This window comes from Pteropus vampyrus, unplaced genomic scaffold, assembly GCF_000151845.1.
Source record: "Pteropus vampyrus isolate Shadow unplaced genomic scaffold, Pvam_2.0 Scaffold27, whole genome shotgun sequence".
NCBI classification, from domain to species: Eukaryota; Metazoa; Chordata; class Mammalia; order Chiroptera; family Pteropodidae; genus Pteropus; species Pteropus vampyrus.
Window position 1 is genome coordinate 3,262,003 of NW_011888808.1, and position 12,469 is coordinate 3,274,471.

General features: G+C 33.6%; 1 protein-coding gene across 1 annotated transcript in view; it reads right to left on the reverse strand.

Annotated features, from left to right (window-relative positions):
• The window catches only part of CDH12 (cadherin 12), a 564,219-nt gene that overhangs the window by 12,163 nt on the left and 539,587 nt on the right, over positions 1–12,469 (reverse strand). Inside the window, exons 9-10 of the mRNA XM_011356438.2 lie at positions 12,269–12,405; positions 257–378 (exon numbers count right to left, since the gene is read on the reverse strand). Coding sequence (XP_011354740.1) covers positions 257–378; positions 12,269–12,405 — 259 coding nt within the window. The remainder of the gene's footprint in view (positions 1–256; positions 379–12,268; positions 12,406–12,469) is intronic.

Here is a 12,469-nt window from a genome sequence, read left to right on the forward strand (position 1 = left end):
GACAAATGTTCACTAGACCATTATAACTTTATTCCCTGTGGTATTAACTCCATATTTCTGTGGTATTAACTCTATATTCATACATGTACAATTAATTTAAAGTTTTCAAACTTATGGTATATTTTATAGACATATGATTCAGAAAAAAACAAACATATGTACATATACACATAAACGTATTCATGTATATTCATATAACCGAAAACACATGCATATAGTGGACCTTTATACACTCTGAACAATATTGATAAGATACCTGTCCAGGTTTGGCATTTTCACACACAGCTGTTTCATATGGTGCAGCTATTTCTGGTGGAAATTCATTGACATCTAAGACATTAATCAATATGTTGACTTTGCTAGTTAATAATGGGTTATCTGTTGAAAACATAAAAAGATAAATGATGATTAAAAAATTTGGTCCGTTATTACTTTTATTGGAAATATTACAATTTTTGAAAAATCAGCCTTTATATAGAATCTGAAAGACCTTTCTTTTATGGGAAAATCTGAGGTGTTAGGTTTTTCTTCCTGAAGAATGAAAAGGAATGTTGGTTTGAAAAAGTGGTTTTAAAAAGGTTTTAAAAATTTTTATTATAAAATTATAACTTATGAAGTTTTATAGATGGATAAACTACCCCAAATTGTTGGAGGACCTTGCCCAAGGTCACGCATCTAGAGGAATGAGGAGTTAAGATTCAAACCCAGGACTATGAAAATCCAAATGCCATATTCATTTCACCATACCTTCTCTAGTCATTGATTTGTGCCAAATTTCTCATCTGTAGTGCCACTAAAGATTCATTACACCAATATTACTTTAGATCTCTATCCAGATTCTTTTAAAGAATGCATACAACCTCTCACTATATGATTGATGGTGACAGCCTACAATATCCTGCTGTGCCAAAATTTATTTGAAAAATTAAAAAGCACTGTTAGTATTAGTTTAAGAAATGTTTACATATTCACATATGACACAGTAAAGTTCATTATTATGTACCACTACAAACTCACATAGCATGAAGTAAAAATAAATGGTATATTTCAAACATGAGACACGTATAGAAAGTGTATTGGTAATCTTGGAGAAAGATGCAGCAAATATCTATTATTAAAAAATAATATTTGTTGCAGAGCATTTCTCTTATTTGATAAAAAAAAAGTTTGATTCAGTTTTCACAAGTTATTTAATCTTTATTCAACTCAGTCTTTTTTTCCATATAAAATGCTGCCCCATGATATACATCAACTAACTCAAAGTTCAAAAAGACTGCCTGAGATTTATCCCTGCAGATGGCATCACTTAACTTTGAATGAGACACGCATACTGCAATCAGGCCACGGGCACCCCTGGGAAGCCACTTTATGTTTAAGGACCAAACAGTGCGTTTTCAAAATACAATTTATATAGCAGATACTCAGTAAATACTGACCAAATGATAGAATTTTCCAAGAACCGATGAGAAGTGGAATTGAAAATGTTTTGAAAACCATAAAGTACTAATAAACACAGGTTCCTATTATGTTAAAATACTCTGGAGCTACTAGGTTTCTTTATTTTAGGAAAAATGCCATATTTTTTGTAATAACTATAGAAGTTAGATAAGGGTAAAGGGAGATAAATATATGGTGACAGAAGGAGATTTGACTTTGGGTGATGAAGACACAATGCAATATCTAGATGATGTATTATTGAATTGTGCCCTTGAAACCTACATAATTTTATTAACTAATGTTATCCCAAAACATTTAATAATAAAAAAATTCAATTTTGTAACTGTGTAGTAAATTGCAACTAAAATAACTTTAAGAATAGAATCTTAGCTTTTTATGCCAAGAAAACTGAATTAAGTGCAAACTGAGCAAGGTATAGCGATAAATAAAACAGGTTTTCTTTGTCTTTTGTCTGTAAATCAGTTCACTTTAAAATCACAAAATAAACCAAATCTAAAGAGAATTCTGTTCACTTACAGTAGTATTATTTGTACTAGACTGAGCAATCCATAATGAGGATTTTAATTATTCGCATATAACTATGCTAAAGTCAAATATTATCTTTTCTGCTGTTGATGACAAAAAAAACAAAAAACATAAAACAAAAAAAAATGATCTCCAAAGAAAAAAATCTTTAAAAATACCACCAATTGACTTTTTTTTCCGACGAAAACACTAGAGGAAACCTATTATTGATTTTAAATATTTGCAATAGCATAAAGCCTTAGTCATTCTGAATTCCTCGAGAGAAAAAACTGCATAATATCCATCTTTAATCTTCCAGAGTTTTACACAGTGCCTAGTACATGCTAGGAAATTGAATAATCAATCAATAAATATACTTTCAAAAACAGTGTGAACTAAGAAACAAAGGTGAGTTAGGCGCAGCTGATATGACAGGAAAACTCCATGAATCATGATCCACTGACACCTTGATAGTCAACACATTTTCCTTTAATTCACCCACAGTCAACAAGACTTACCTTTAGATGCCATTTCACTTTATGTTAAAGTACCTATAATTTAAAAAATCATTCTCAAGTGACTTTCTTTAATATAATCACAGCAAAATCAAATTAGTTATTTGAAGGCATGTAAAGCCCATTATAAAAAAGAGGTGATTGTTTACAGTTAGTTAACAGGTGTCAGTAAACAATGAAATCTCTGAAACACACATTTGCAAGAAGTATAGTAAACTATTAATAGTCTAAGATTATATATTATTTTTCATTCTTTGTCATCAACAAAGTCACAGAAGCAATGAGTATATAATGCACAAAACATAAAGCTGTTTTATCCTCTACCCTCCCCTTTCTCCGATGATCGTCATCAAATTAGCCAAATAAAATGTTGTCTCTATCTCTTAAATATCTCTTTGGTCACTTCTACCCATTAGCATCTTGTATATTCTATCTTTTTACCTGTCCTTTAAATGGCTTAGGTACACATCACTGGCCTACTTCTCATACTCACATACTCATTATAATCTAAATTTTAATTAATCCCAAATTTATTTACTACTTAAACACTCTCCTGATTTCTTGACCAGTATACACACTGATTATATGACTATTTGGATAAGCACCAGAATATCAAATTAAACCTCATGATTTTTGCCCAATACCTCTACTTTATTTATTTTCTACTTTATGTTATCACTGTTCTCCCTGCTGTTTATCTCAAAATCTGACCACTAACAGTGACTATTCACCTCATTCCCACATCCAAATGATAGCGATCATCAAAATTTCGGCTCTTTACTTACTCTCTAATTTCTCAATTTCTTTTTATCCTCTTTGCCATTACTTTATGAATCATCTAAGTTTCTTTTTTAGATTACTACAAAATCTTTCTACCATGTTTTCTACCATTCTCCGATCCTGCCTTCTTCCAATCTTTTTTTCCATTCTGCAACCAGCATAAAGTTTCAAAAATACCAGTCAAATCAACTTCTGTCTTTGATTACATCTCTTCAGTGTTTACGTATTTGCTTCAGGTATAAATCCAAACATCACAACATTCTAAGGAAAGAAAATAAAACCTTCATATTTCCTATCTGGATTCTCTTTATTAGTGGGAGAGGATGACTGTGAGGAGATAAGGATGAAGAGAAAACAGACAAATAGAGACAAATAGAGATACAGAAAGACATACAGAGGAATTTTATCTTTTACTCGCTCTCACTTTTTCCCCCTACACTAAATTACTTTATATTCCTTTAAGTATCTTATGCTTTCTGATATTTCTATAGTTTGGCATATGCCATTTCTATCGCCTAGTATATCTTTTTACACTCCTTATACTAATTCATCCAAATGTTTTGTTTTCAGTTTAGATGCTGCAGTCTTGTGCAGGATTTCCCTTGTATCTTTCTGTATGAACCCATAATGCCCTGCTTATTTACTTATTTCTCATGTTAACATTATAAAATGGTATTCTTATTGTTACTTTGTTTGATGCCCATTAGACCATAAGCACACCTAAGGAAGATGTTTTTTTCTTTGTAAACATTATGTGCTGAACACAAAGGATGGTGCTTAATATATTCCAAGAAATAAACAAATAAATATGTAGCAATATGTCATAGTTACATTTCTATTTGTGATAAATATAAATTTCTTAAAAAATTAATAAAATTTAACAATATAAATATTGTTTATTTAAGATGAAACATATGTTTCACACAAGTATAAAGTTATCCTCAATTTATTCATTAATTACGTACATATCCATATGTTCCAGAGAGTATGAGAGACTGTGGACATCAAAGATGTGTAATATAAAATTTGTGATATTAAGAATTTCATACTTGAGAGGCTCACAATACAAACAGATGAAATAAAATATAGTGCATGATGTTGATAAAATAACATTTTTCATGTATACGTGTTGCCAATTTTTGAATTTCATTTTTGGTATGTGATGTTAAATGTATATCTATATATACATTTTCATTCAAATTTCAAACTTTAGGTGAAAAGCTCGTCATGTAGTTATAATTTTCTGAGAAAACTAGATACTAATTAAGAAGAAGAAAAATAAACCTAGCATTATTGTTGTGCATGTGATTTTGATGGAGTAATTATACTGATTTAAAGTACTCCTAAGCAGTTTGATTATGGTAGTATACCCATAAGCAGTTGAAAGTCTAAAATAAAATATAAGCTATTACAACATAAATTTGAATTCATTATATTTCCACAGCATATAATAGTGAGAAAAACTGGTATCATTTCTAAATTAAGTTGATGATTTTGGTGATGTTAATGATTATTATTTCCAAGTAGATAATACATTACAAGGCTTTGTAAAATGGTATCGATATTTACAATTATATAAATTATATAAATGAAGTGATTTTCTCTTTAAAGTATTACTCTTACAAGTACTACTGAAATGTTGCAACACTAGTATAAACCAAACTTACCTTTCTTGAAAATGCAGAATAATTTTACATAGTTATTTAGGAAAAAGAAAGGAAATTACAGAACAATAGATAAACTACTTAGACTTGTACATTTAAAGTAAGGCATCCATGAAAAGTAAGAAAAGGGCAATTAATTGGACAAGAAGAAAAAAAAAAAAACTCCAATCTAGAATTGAAACCAATGGTTATATTTAGTCCTCAAAAGTCAGCTACAATCTCTGAGTAAGCATATCTATTCATGTTAAGTGATTCCATTGTTTTGTTCCCCCAAATCCATGCTCATTTTTAGGACACTAGAGAATTTGGCATGTTGGTTTCAAAATTAGTGTCCACTAGAACGACCCAGGGAACCTGTTTAAAATGAAGACCTCTTAGCAGTACTCCCTGAAATTCTCATTCAGTATGCCTTGAATGTGATCTAGTAATATGTCCTTTAAAAACTGTCCCAAGTTATATAAAGTGTATAGGAATTTTAATAACTTTTTGAAAAACTGACTGGCCAAATTAGGGAGAAAAGTATGCTGCTAAAACACCAGACTCGCCCTTGCTGTTTGATCCTGGTGAGGTTAACCAGAGTCACCCAGCACTGGCTGGCTTATAGAAATGCAGGTCCCAGAGCATAACCACCTTCCAAACCCATCAAATGATGAATGCTGGAGAAGTGATATGCCTCGTTGGACACATGTTAGGCTGGGGACACATAGCAGAAACAATAAGAATAAGGATAGGCTTATAAACCCAGCTGAAAAACTGCAAATTCTTCCTGAGGCGTTTAAGTTTCAGTTTAATAAAGCTTCAGATTTCCTCTTTTTTTTTTTTTCACTTTTTAAGAATGAGATATAATTGACATATAACATTATGATAGTTTCAGGTGTGCAACATAATGATTTGATGTTTGTATATATTGCCAAGTGGTTACCGAAGGTGGGGTGTGGGAGAAATGGGTGAAGGTGGTTAAAAGGTACAAACTTCTAGCAATAGAAGTCCTGGGGATGTAATGGACAGCATGGTGAGTACAGTTCATAATATTAAAATGCATATTTAAAAGATGCTAAGGCAGTAGATGTGAAAAGTAATTTCAAGGGAAAACCTTTTGTAACTGCATGTCGATGGGTGGTAACTAGACTTATTGTGGTGATTATTTTGCAATACATACAAATATACCTGAAACTAACATAATGCTATATGTAAATTGTACCTCAAAAATAAAATAATAATATAATATTATATGTTTGAAACTTGCTAAGAGTGCAGATCTCATGCTTCCTTTCTGAATGTGTTTTCTCTATTTCCCTTTATATGCCCTTGACACCAACTGCACCACTGTATTTGCAATATCTAATCTCAACATGAACATTGATACCTCCATGCCTTTATTTTAGATGTTTCTTCAACCTAGAATATCCTCCTTTTCTCTCTATTTCATCAGTATATTTTTCATCTTTTAAAGATGTTGTTCAATGACAATTCCTATGATATACTATTTATGCCTCCAAAAAGAATGATTTAAATAATTGTTCTTTCTTACAGAACTTTACATTCTGATACTGTTTTAATGAATTCAGACAGGTTGTTGTCTTTTTCATAGCATTTTCAGTGTCTAGGGCCAGGTAATATGGTTTCTAAACATGCTTCATCTTTCAAGTGACTTGTATAGCTGCAAAGAACCAATACAGTAAGCAACCTTCCAAAACAGCTCCCCATAATCTACACATCTCATATCCACGTGAGTTACCTTCATGTAACTCTGCCTTTCTGTGTGGCAAAAGTGATACCATTGATGTCAGAAATCACATCACTTCTGAGGGGAGCAGGACTCTGATTGAAGTAGCCAAACCCCATGTCGCCAAGGATGCATGCAACTACTTCGTCCAGCCATTCTCCTTTGCTGCAACTGGAGCAGAACCAGCAGCAGTTGCTGCAGGTCCCAGGGCAGCAGAGAAGGCCATAGTCCATCAGTGGGCATGGTGGCCAGCTTGCTGATACCTAGGTAATGAAGTTTTCAATGTTTTTTTTTTTTTTCCATTTAGCTTGCTGATAACCTTGTTGAGCAGGTTGTCATCCACCTCTGTCACGTATGTTGCCCAGGATCTTCTTGACATCATTGGCACTGGGAAAGCATTGCCTTTATCTGAGAGTGGCCAGCAGTAGGAGATGGTGTAATGTAGATACACAAACTTTTTCAACATAAAGAGATTATCAAAAATGATCCATTGTAATGAACTCATTATTTACTCTTGTTATAGCTTGAGACTCATCTGGTAATACACACTTGCTGGGCATAGATAGAAACCTACCTAACTACACCACTGTCACATACACAGCACTGCACACTGTTTCCCTATTTTTATAGTTTGTCTTTTATTTTCTATCTAAAATGCAAATTCGCTACAGAATTCTAATAGGTAAAAAGTCTAACAAGCCTAAATATAGATAAGTCAATAGATAGATAGATAGATAGATGATAGATAGATAGATAGGCAGATGGATGCCAAGACTAACAATAATCCCAGTTCAATGATATGTACATTGTAAAATGTATCTATTACCATATTGCACTTTAATTATCTATGCATATGAAAATCACCTCAACTAGTTTTACTACTAACTCATTTAAAGGAAGTGGAATGAAGTATAGCAAGTGCATACCTGTCCCTGTGGAATTATGTTTTTCAGTGAAAACTCCAAATCTTAGCTTGGTCAGCAATCGTTGTGTGACACTAGGCTACAAACGAAATATCTCTGGGTCTCCATTTCCTACAATGAGTCTCCTACTGCAAGCCTCACTCATGCACTGTGTACAATAATACTCATCTTGAGTTCATGTATATAAAGCTATTAGAATAGTTTGGCTTGTAGTTTAAGTTATTATTACTTACTATTATTCTAGAAAACATAGGTACTTCTTATTTATCTAGGAACATATTTTATGGCAAACTATTTGACATATGAGCAAATAAAATCCTTCATAAAATTCTACCACAAAATCTATTTCTTTCTGTTTACATCCTTCATCACTTAATGACCACATTCTGATCAGTCACAAATTTCTGAAACCTCCCTCTGGAGGTTTTAAGAGAGTACACCTAAATCTGAAGTTCCTGGAAGTAAGCATAATTTGCATAGTTGTAACTTTCTAAAATTCTCTAGTTGGGGCCACCCCAAAATGCTCTTAAACTTTAATATCCTTAAGGATAGACTTCAGGCTTAGTTTTCTCATAACCCACAACGAATAGTGCCCTGCACTTAAATAGTATTCTACACAAGTTTATAAAAAAAAAATGTATAAATTTATGTTCAGTCTGAATTACAAATAGAAATTCCAGATTTTGATTTTCTGTACATATAAAGTCACTTGCATTATGCTGAAGTAAAAGGAACTTATAAAAAGTAGCCGTATATACCAAATATCCTTAAAAATCAATTACTCAACAATTTAACTTCAACTCATAATTATATATATAAGTACAAAATTTTCTCTTAATATAGCATTTAGTAAATTAATTCACTGGTTTTTGACCTATCCCAGAATGAATGAAAACAATCCATTGTCATTGGATAACTACATGACCCAGAAAAGAATTTTATTTTATTTTATTAATTTAATTTTATTTTATAGTTACATAAGATATGTTCTAGGATTTTAATGTAGTTATTTTTAGTTATTTTTGCCTCGTGATATTTGTTACAGTAACACCAAAAAAGAACAAAAGAATTAGAAATATTTGCATGTTGAAAATTTCTGATAATGTGAATGAAGTGAATTTTTGAGCTTCTGTCTCTTTAAAAAGTCTCAAGATTAGTATCATAAAAACAGCAAAGCAGTAACGCATAAAAGAATTATTAGAAGTCTAATAAAATTATTTGGACCTCCAACTACAGCACCACTGATTAATGACTGCTTTTTAATTAATCGAAAGTTGTTCAATCATTGTACCATTTCATTTCGCCTGAGAGTTTTTATAGAAGAGTCAGGGCCAAACATATGCTAGTTCAATCTGCAATAAGGTATACTTACACAATTTTGTTCTTCTTGGCAGGGCAAGCATGGGCTATTTATTTTTCAGTCATTCACTATGATGATAGTTTTCTGCTCAGCTGGTTAGTTCAATCAATGAAAACAGCCTTATGCATTAGAATATAAATAAAGTTTACTTTCAAACTCTGAATTCAAGAAAAATAAGCTAACAATAATCTATTCTTATTGCTGAATCTTTAATTACCATGTGGTATGTGTTTAGCCTCTTTGTTTTTTACAAAGACATATCGTGTTTACCTCAACAGACTTCCCAAGGGGACCTAAAATCCACCCAATGGACTTTAGATACTGGAATAGACCAGGGTAGATATTTTAGAAATATTAGTTTGGCATCACTCTTATATTGTGTGTGTGTGTGTGTGTGTGTGTGTGTGTGTGTGTGTGTGTGTGTGTGTGTGTATTATGTGTCTAAGTCACAGTTCTGCATAGATTCCAGTAAGGGCCAACACAGGTTATGAGACTCCACGTACCAGAGTTTTCTCATTCTTATTTAGATAAATACTACAGCTAGTGGATTGGAGTGGTAGAGCCAGCATGTACCTTATACGATTTATAATTTAAAAAATAGGGTTCCCTAAGCTTAAAAAAAAATCTAAGCTTTTGAGAATCAATGATTATGCTTCCACCATAATAGTGCATAATCTCTTTCAATTTTCCAAATTGATTGAAGCTTAAAGCTCTGACTGAATGTGCTGGACATACTACTCTGAGCGTCTCTATACCATGATGATGGTTTGGGTGGCCTAAGAAGGCATTGGGGAGAAAAAAATCCTTCCAGGTCTACCATACAGGTGATCAATTAACTATCCTCAGACTTTCATTTTGACTTAAGGTATGAGGCTTGCTACTCCTACCTCAAAAAAAAAAAAAATGCACGTGTTTTGTGTGTGCATTTAAAAGACAGTTTAAGTTAAACTGGATAGCTTTGAAATTAAAAATATTTTATTATGGACAATGAGTCTTTGATAAATCAAACTTATTTAAAGAAATTGTCTTTGATTATTTGTCTCTTACTATGTCTAAGCCATTGGAGTGAACGTAACATGGTTCATGGAGATCTTACACTCAATAACTTAGTTAAGTCATTTTCACTATACTTGCCAAAGATCTTAGAAAACTACAGTTTATTTTCTCAGTACAATATGGTTAAGCTGTCCTTAACATTCAAGATGAATGAAATAATTGCAAGTTGGCATGAAAAGAATGATAAATAATATGTAATTGTAATAAGATGTAGTATAGGAGGAAAGAAAGATGCAAAGTCTCAAAGAAGACTTTAGGAAAACAAAGAGAATGGGGGTGGAGCTCCAAAAAGGGGAGACTGGCTTCTGTTCTGGTAAAGTGTCTGCTCAGATAGTGACTGGATAATCTGCTTTCAAAGCCTAACTGAGCAAGGAGGGCAGATTTGAAAGGAGATGGCAGAACAATAGAAGAGCAGCCTGTAATGTGCCTGATTAGAATGATGAGATTGCGTGAATTTCCTCCAAGTCAAGTGCGCACAACCGAAAGGAGCTGAAACTGAGAAATCATGCTATTATGTCACCCGAGGGAGTTGCCTGCTCTGCAAGGAGACCCTGCAGTTCAGAAGCTATAAGGTCTCCCACCGGCTGCCTATATCAAATTCCTATGCAGATGGGATACCAGAGCCTCCAACATCAAATAACTCAAAAATCACATAAAAAAGACAATGTTTGGGCAACAGCCTTAGCTGCCAGTCCATTTTAGCCCTTGAAGTAGTGGCAACCAATGGAGTACTATACGGAGGCAGATAGAGATTTGTGCATTTTTATTTCCCTTTTTCTTTTCCACTCCAACAGACTGGAGAATCATATCCCCACAAGCAAGGAATCATATAGTTCCAACTTATGGTGTCATTAAGTTCTGCAGTCAGCTATTGCTGTGTAACAGTAAATGACCCCAAATGTAGTTACTTGAAATAACTACAATTTTTGTATTTCTCACAATTTTGTAAGAATTTGGAAGTGTTTGGCTGCGTATATTTTCCATTTCAAATGGACAGAGATTATATGGTTATATGGTTACACGTGGTATTCAGCTGGCAAGTGGTTTAGACTAGATGTTTCAAGTTTCACTTACATATCTAGCACACTGGCAGGTATAGTTGGAAGGCTGAACTGAGTTGAGATGGCCAACCTGACCACCAACCTGTGACCTTTCTAGTAAGGTAGCTTCAGTGTATTTAGTCTTCTTACATGACAGATTGCTGTTCAAATGAACAAGATGGATGCTGTATTTTTTTTATGTTAGGTTTACCTTTAATAATCGGAATAACCAAAGAGCGATGAAATCAGCTAAAGACATCACTTAAAGACTGGGAATAGGTGTCTGACTACTGATGTTTGGAAGCAGTTGTGGAAGAAAAACAAAACTGTTTCCTATTTGCCCCCCGCTGAGTTGAAATTGATCAAAAACCCCTCAACAGAAACATTCACAGTTAGCTCTTCGCAGTATTGAGAGGGGAAATTAGCTGCCAGAGTATTTGTACCAGATGTGCAAAATGAAATAAGAAGGAAACAAAATGAAAGCTACTCAAAATGGATTTCTCCAAGTCTTTCAAAAGACCATAGGGGAAGGACTGGTAAGATGCACTTTTGTCACAAACAACTATGTAAATAGCCAGAGGTCACCACTCCCACCCTAATCTGTTACCTTAGGAAGTTGTGATAAGATCCTTGATTGCCCAGACAAACAAATAAGACCTAAATTCACTCTCAGTCTAGAAGATTTCGTCCTGGGCCAAGGAGTCCTTTCTAAAGATCCTGTAGATTCTGAGCTGTTCCTTGAAGCCTGTGTTTAAAACTCCTGTACATTCCACAGTGCTGTTTATTTAAAATTACATCGTAATGAAAGGAGAGAGAAGGAAAGGGGATGCTTTTTTGAAATGTCTTCTTCAAGTTCAGAAAATATTTCAGAATGGGTGATTTTATGTTACAATTATTTCCTCCTGCTTGGTCTATGAAGCTCTCATAGTATATATAGGGATCTGGTGTGGAAAGGAAGTTGGAATTCCAGGGGACTTTTGAGGTTACAGTGTGGAAAGAGAGGAGGTCACACAATGAAATGCACTACTAGATATTCATGCAATCTTGCAAACAGTACTCATTGGCAGGTGTCACGGTTTCTCTGGACTTATGCTATGAGGAAAAGGAACAGCTTTCTGAGTTTCCCCAGGAGACCACTCAGCTGTCAGTCCAAAAGTGAAAAACACCTCAGCAGGGTCTCGTTTAAGAGTGTTAAATCCAAAAGCTGCAGTATAACATTGATTCCATCCACGCCATACTTACTAACTTTACTCGCAATTATGGAGAAATTATACTGTGCAGTGCTCTCTCTGTCTAGCAATTCATTAGTGGCGATGGTTCCTTCAGTTCCATCTATTGTAAAGTAGCTGTCCCCATCACTCTTCCAATCTATGAAGTACCTGTATATAAAAAGAGTAGATGCAAATGTGCAATGATTACACATTAATCATAATGGCAGTCAGG